This window comes from Montipora capricornis, chromosome 10 (genome assembly GCF_036669925.1).
Source record: "Montipora capricornis isolate CH-2021 chromosome 10, ASM3666992v2, whole genome shotgun sequence".
NCBI lineage: Eukaryota > Metazoa > Cnidaria > Anthozoa > Scleractinia > Acroporidae > Montipora > Montipora capricornis.
This window is the reverse complement of record NC_090892.1, coordinates 12796877-12804376: the sequence shown is the minus strand read 5'-3', so window position 1 is coordinate 12804376 and position 7500 is coordinate 12796877. Positions and strand designations below refer to the sequence as shown.

At 39.9% G+C, this 7500-nt stretch overlaps 1 protein-coding gene across 2 annotated transcripts in view; it reads left to right on the top strand.

Moving 5' to 3' along the window:
- The window catches only part of LOC138021902 (voltage-dependent calcium channel type A subunit alpha-1-like), a 79319-nt gene that overhangs the window by 54217 nt on the left and 17602 nt on the right, over positions 1 to 7500 (top strand). For both annotated transcript variants that reach the window (XM_068868924.1, XM_068868925.1), the window contains exons 31-35: positions 1048 to 1155; positions 1787 to 1867; positions 2415 to 2540; positions 4135 to 4200; positions 6480 to 6577. In XM_068868924.1, the coding sequence (XP_068725025.1) occupies positions 1048 to 1155; positions 1787 to 1867; positions 2415 to 2540; positions 4135 to 4200; positions 6480 to 6577 (479 nt within the window). The remainder of the gene's footprint in view (positions 1 to 1047; positions 1156 to 1786; positions 1868 to 2414; positions 2541 to 4134; positions 4201 to 6479; positions 6578 to 7500) is intronic.

The window sequence follows — 7500 nt, the reverse complement described above, 5'->3', positions numbered from 1 at the left end:
GTCGAGCGCCACTAACCGAACGGAGTGCGAGTCTCCCATATTAATTTTGGCCCAATTCGGATTTATTAAGTTTACTATAAGTTCCTTTCCATACTGCGTAGCAATTTCGAGGAGAACACCTTAGCAGGGCTGCCGCCGTTAGTGAGACCATTCGCCTCTCACCAATGTGACCCGGATTCGATCGCAGATCGCGTTGAATGTGGGTTGAGTTTATTGGTTATTTACTGTGTTCCGAGTGGTTTCTCACCGCCCACTCTGGTTTTTCGCTCGCCTCAGAAATTACTTAGTTTCTTTACGATGAAGAGCCAATTCTGTAATTTGGAAAGCCTAAATAGTCAATGATTTGGTGTAAGACTGGACCACGTGGTTGTGGGAACAACAGATAAAAATGGCCTTCGCAGCATGGGCGCCGCAATCTGAAAATAAATTTCAAAAGAGTCATCTTGGGAATCAGAAAATTCGCTCTATTGCCTCACGTTCTCTTGGCTTAGGTACCTTCACTTGTTGCTTTTCGTGACTGTCTTCAATTGAGATTAGCAGGCTGAAGCCATAGACAAAGTTATCTGAAAATATAACTTTAGATAGTCATCTCGAAATCGTTCAAAGTTTTTCAGGGTGCAAATTGTGTGACAACTATCCAGAGTCTTAAGCGACATGAACAGTGCGGAAGTTTAAAGAAAAATTTGGAAATTTACTGTGTGGTGCCCACGTCCTCTATATAGCATCAAATTTTGTCATTCCATGTTGTTGTTAAAAAGAGATCGGCTAACTAATAAACCGAAACCGAAATTTGAATTGCGCTCTATCAATGATGATCGTTTGGGAGATATATATCAGTTCAGTGATAAAGATTTGGAGTGAAAATAACCTTAAGACAAAATCGACTTTCCTTTTTGCAATAAAACGCAGGTAATTTCGATTCTACATCACGGTTTATGATATTATGTCGGCATCAAGGAAATGTGACAGTTATACCCTTCTTCCAGTTTAGTGGGAAATGCAAATGGCAGATGTGTGTTATCTGCTTTTTTTCTCTTTCCTCTGTAGTATGACGGTGCCAGCGAGCAATATGATAATATTCTTAACAACCTGAACACCGCTTTCACCTTCGTTTTTCTATCAGAAGCCATCCTTAAGTTGATTGCATTTCGACAGGTAAGTCGATCAACATAATACTCTATCAATAAAGTACCATTTCTATAGTTCAGATGTCGATGACGTCAACTATCGTGTATTAACGCGCCAACTAGAGAACAAGAGCCGTACTGGTTGCTGAATTTAAGGAGGCTCAAGCCATTCCAATATTTTCAAGAAACTGTACTATTTGAAAGGATTGGAAATACACAACTGTTGCCATGAGATATGAAACGCAGATAATTCCTTAACAAGATGCATTAATTAATGTGACGTAATATGTTACCATAGCAATAAACTCCCCTAAAACGACTTACATTTATTCATCAAATACTTAAATCTCTTAAAAGCGAACACAGTGACCCTCAATTATTATTGCTAAAAAGTAATTAGAAGGCTAAGGTGGCCAAGTTAAATCAAATTCTTTGGAGCAAATTTATAGCTACCTTCACAAATGGAGAATTTAAGATGGCTCTGAACCCGCTTTAAGGAAAATTTTAAACTACGAATAGAGTTTGCCTTATATACAAATATAAACTGGCGATAGACAACTTTCATTTTTAAGCAATTATGCAAACTTCCGGCGGACCATTTTAATAGACGACCCATAGTTAACTACAGGTTAATACAGAATTGTCTTTGTTGTCTGCAGAATTATTTCCGCGACTTCTGGAATTTGTTCGACTTCTTCATTGTCGTAACTACCTTAGTTGGTGTTATCCTGGAAATTCATGTAAGTCTTTCTCTACTTTAACGATATCTCACCGCGCACCCGTGGCTTAGCTGGTTGTGCTGTGATGCGGCAGGTCGAGAGTTCGACTCCGGCCAGATCAATACTCAGGATCTTAAAACAACTGAGGAGAAAGTGCTGCCTATGTAATTACATCCACAGATGGTTACACTTTCAAGTCTCTCGGATAAGGACTGTAAACCGGAGGTCCCATCTCATAGCCCTTGTTGGAAACCAAATAGTATGGGACGTTAATAAAGAACCCACTCACTTCTCGAAAAGAGTAGGGGACGTTGTCCCCGGTGTTGTGGTCTGACCTAATAAAGTCAGTGTGAGGCCTTAAGGAATACAGTGTAAAATTTGAAGGATACAATCTGTATCTTTCGACTAGTTTCTTGAAGTCGTTAATTTACCAAATGTTGCCGTACGTATTTGAGTCTCTAATTCCTGACCGCTGGTCAAGTGAACGATGTCGCTGGCAAAGAGATAGGCAGTTCAGGAGCACAATTATAATTGGCACCATACATTATTGGGTATAATTGCTTTTCAGAAAAATGACACCCTCCAAATAGACCCAAGTTTTTTCCGACTTTTTCGCGCAGCCAGGTTGGTGAAACTCCTCAGACAAGGCTACACTATACGTATTCTTCTTTGGACTTTCCTGCAGTCTTTCAAGGTAACTTCCTTACAGCCTGAGAGCTACAGTTACGATAGTTTGCGCAGAACAGAGAGACCATATGATATCAGAAGTAGTTTAATGCTACTCTGGTGATTGTAGCTTAAAAGTTACAATTTAAAGCTACATTCTAATATATTTCTCCAACTGAACTAGGAAAGCACCAATCTCTCTCGATGACTGTCTTTTAACCTTACATTTTACCATATGACATTGAACATAAGGCCCTTCCGTGGTGCCAATAGAGAGCTTTAGATTCTAGGACGAGGACGAAAATGAGCACGAGAATTGACTGCCCGTTTTTAGTGAAAATACTTAAAAGATTTATAACCCGGACGATTAATAGCAGTATAGGGTTGCTCAGTTATTCTTATTGCTGGTAACTTAACCTTTTTGCTGATCGAAAAATGCTAAAACGGCTACCGTGTTGTTGGCTTGTTTTGACACGACGAATTTTTTTGAAAACCTAACTACTAAAATGACGACGGTATCACGTTTTTCCCGCCAAAATGACGCTAGTTTGCGCCTCTCACTGTTGTTCTATGAGAAAATCTCGTACTCGTAGTCGCTCTCGTCCTAGAATCTAAAGCTCTCTATTAGTGGTCCCGAGCAATACGGTCATCTTACCGACCGAGTCAAGTTTACAAGACACAGATGTTGCCCAGTGAGCTGGCAGTAAAGAACTTAACCAGGGACGACGATGGCAGCAGAACGCCATGAAACAATGAAAGAAAGCAAAGGTTGTATGCACGCTCTGCCCGTGCGTTTTACATTCTGAAACATTTCTTATCCAGTTTTTTTCTAGGATTATTGATACCAAGGAGCTCATCAAGGGGATGCTCTATCTCTCATGCGTGGCCGAGGGGTCATCCCTTTCCCTAGTAGATTTATTTCTAGAACACCCCCTTCGGGAGATTCAGCACGCCCACCGTTGTAAAAGGCAATGAAAACAGAGGTATCTCAGCGTCAGGGGAATTGAGATACTTTTCGCGAGAAAAGTATGTTCCTAAAAATGAATTTATTCGGGAAAGGGTTGACTCAAGGAATAGGCCCTTTGTATGACCGTGTCACGTGACCTTATCAATTCATTCCTTTTTCACCCATCCACGCCAATGATTTGTCGATAGCTTTCTACGCGTAGAAAATTGTTTTTATTGTTTTGAAACCGTTCTCAAAACCTCCGTTTTCGACAGAATTAACGATCACGTTCGAATTAACAGTACGAATGATAGGTGATCAAGTAGAATGCGTTTCAAGACGACGCATCAGTGTGGGTTGGACGTAAGAGCTGCGAAAAGTCAGAAGCACACTCTATTGTGACAAGAAGGAATTTTATATTTATGCTGGGACGCTGGATTTAAACATCTTTTGTTTGGCATGAACTTTTTTGAATTCAAACAAGGGTGTAATGCTCTGTTTGGTTAAACTTTGTTAAGCTGAACCGGACTATTTGGTCTGAACACGGGTTGAGTCCTCGAGGAGAGCAAACTCTCATGCCCTAACAGAAGGCGGAAGGTTAAGGCGGGGCTCGACGACGATACTGAGTAACAGATCATGATTGTGTTCTAACAATGGTCGAATTCCTCTTTGATAGGCTCTTCCATACGTTGTGATTCTTATCGGCATGTTGTTCTTCGTGTATGCAGTCATCGGAATGCAGGTAGAAAAAAATACAGTCTATGTCAAAGTGAATATAGGCACAGTAGTAAAATGAACAGAGCGTGCGGGATTCTTAAAATTAATTAGTGTCAGTGACTACGGACCTGACTTTTGTACCATTTAAAAATAATCACTGCACTAGAAGTGAAATGAAAGCATGAAGAATTCGATTTAAACACTTGACCTCTGCGTTACCTGTGCAGTGCTCCAGCAGGAGCCCTTGAGTAGTTGAGTACGAGACAGCAACTCCCATACTGAGTCTATGTCACAGCATTTTTACAGACCAATCTATTTTTGGACTACCTTTGCCCTAAAACAACAAAGGCAGTTCCGGTTCGGTGGCGCTTTGACGTCAAGTTAGTTTCCTGTGATTGGTGATCGGGTTCCTGCGGGAGTCTCGATCGCTGGAAATTCAATCTAAAAATAAATCGGTCTTTGAAAGCGCCCTGTCAGGAATATATGGGAGTTGTTCGCTGCTGCGTTCGTTGGTTCTCTACTCTGCTCCGAGAGGTTTTTGTCTGGGTAGAGGGGGTAGTTTTTAAAGAAACTGTGGTGCTGCGTCGGTGGGGAAGTAGTACACGAAAATTTTTGGTTTTATCAACGGCGTTGATAATGTAAATTGACCACCGTACAGGATTATAAAAGCTACATGACGTTTCGAGCGTTAGCCCTTTGGAAGTCCGGTTTTCCTCTCTCCTCCAAAACCTATCAGGCCAACTGTTAGCTGGTCACTTAAGGAGTTCATCATAAACCCCTGTAGGATGGAAATATATGAACTATACTAGGAGCAATCATTAATGATTAAGTGCTTTCGTTGGGAGAACTTTGAAAGTTGGAATCACTAGACGAGCCGAGATGCCATAAAGACCATCAGGATCCCATGAATAGGAGCTTGCCTCTCCCACAAAAGCCTAATAAGTCAACCTTTGTGCGCATCTTTCTAGCTTAGAATGCCACGAGTTCTCCGGGTCTGCACGCACTGGTCAATCAAAATAAAGTTATTGTCAAACGACGACAAAAATAGCAAAACCCAATGTATGCAAATTTATGTCAATATGAGTCTTCTGCTGAAGGGTTAATTCTAAAAATAGAAAGATACGCGCAAAGGATGACTCGTGGATATAGTGCATAGGGAGACTCCTAATCAATGGGCTCCTGAAACGAAGCACTTACGTAAAGAACGTCTATCAAAGGTATTAATACGAGAGGTGTGTGGAATGTGGCTAAAAATGGAAAGCCATTGTCGCTTCATCGTCACTGTTATTAGGGACTTTAAGATCTACGCGGTTGTCAACGAGAACGCAACAAAACAATGTAATTGGTTACTTGAGGAAAAAAATCTTGCTGCAAGTTAGGTTCGCACATATTTTAATTTGCGATAACTTTAGGTAACAACGAGGTGAAATCACCAAATTTGAGGTTTTGAACACGAACATACAAATGTGAAATTCTTATTTTCTATTTTTATCTGAAACAACTCGTACCAGTTTATTTTTAGGATACTTCATCCACATTGTACGACGTGAACGAGATGAAAAAATCGCTAAATACGTATGATATTCATCGACAAAATTATATTTCGAGGTGACGTTTTCGTCGACGTCTTAAAGTCCCTGTTGGGCTGTTGAGGAAAGATCTCATGGATGTACCCACCACGAGTCCCCTAGGTTAAACTCTCATTTTACAGATTAAGTCTAAGTGCCCATTTTAGTGATTAGGTCTAAACTTTCGTTTATCTTATTGCTATAGCAATAGTTAGTTCTGGAAACCGATTTAGAATAGTCTTTTTTTTAAAGTTATGGTTGGTGTGTATATCCATGAGATCCTTGCCCCTGTTGCCAATATGGGTGGTTTTCAATCACGTGATGTTGGTGCACAAAACAATAGCAAATTATAGCTCATGTTTTGCATAAAAATAGAGGCAAATTTCCAAAAGCTTTTTTTCTCTATTGTTCTGTGCACCAACACGGCTGCTGTGACGTCAGGTGAAAACCATCTACATAGCTTGTCTGAGCTATAGACCTTGTTTTTCCACCAAAACAAAAGAAAACGTTTGCATGATAATAGAGCTCAATTCCCGGAGGATTAGTTGGGTACAACAACATGGCCACCGTGACGTCACGTGAGAACACTCTATACTTTCCGGGGACTTCAGCCTGAAGTCTCTGTCATCATGGATTGATATCAATAAAAGCATGTTCGCCAACATCATAGTACAATACGTAATATAGTATAGCCAAATCAACCCATTCATTAAAAAACTATCCATTTATTTCCTAGTTGTTTGGTAGGATTCGTCTAAGTGATGACTGGAGCAGAGAAATAAACCGTCATAACAATTTCAGGAATTTTCTGATGGCACTTCAAGTCTTATTCAGGTATTGTCCTGTTTCAAGGAATGAATGCAATAATCAGAAGCCAGTGAGAAGTTTAAGCAACGACGACAGCTACATCCAACGACACCACCACAAAGAAAAGAATAGTATTGGTTAATATATAGAATTATCCAAGCAAAAAAGGGGAGCGCCTGGAATATATATTATGGCATTTTAAAGGTGATAAAACAGACTTTTCAGCAAAAAAATCAGCATAAAAACCAAGGACTTTTCAGAAAGATAACCGTAAGTACGAAAATTCGCAAAAATATTTTCCTGGTACAAAACATTGAAAAAGAAGTTTTTTAATCTAGTTAACCAATATTTTCACCAAATTGGGCTAAAAAGGAAGAATCCGTGATTTTTAGATTTTTGTAATCATATGTGTCAACACCTGTCATTTCCCCATGAAAACAAAGGCGATTGTGTTTTGCATAATTATTTACGTTTCGGACTTCGATGGGCAAAAACGTATGAATAGATCGTTCAAAACCTTTTTTAACCAAACTTTCCGAATTTTTAAGTCCAAATTATGCAGTTTTCATAACTCGTGGCATTTAAAAAACATGTGCTCAAAATAATGGCTCTTGGCCAAACATTTCCCGTTTAGCGAGGCCCTACCAAACAACATCAAACATAGTTTGGTGACCAAACATGCTGATGTTAAAGTGAGTGACCAAACGGTTAAAACATGTTTGATCTAACTCTGATCAAATTCCACAAGCAAAGAACTATGGGTCACAACTACGTGAACAATACAAGCGGCGGAGCAAGCGTGGTATGCATGCGCGAGCCATACGTTCGGCTGGCCAAACGAACAAAACGTCGCTGTTTTAATGTTCTAAGTTGTTTGATCGAATGTTTGATGACCTTCAAATTTTATCAAACACGACCAAACAGCACCAAACAAGGTGACCAAACGGTAA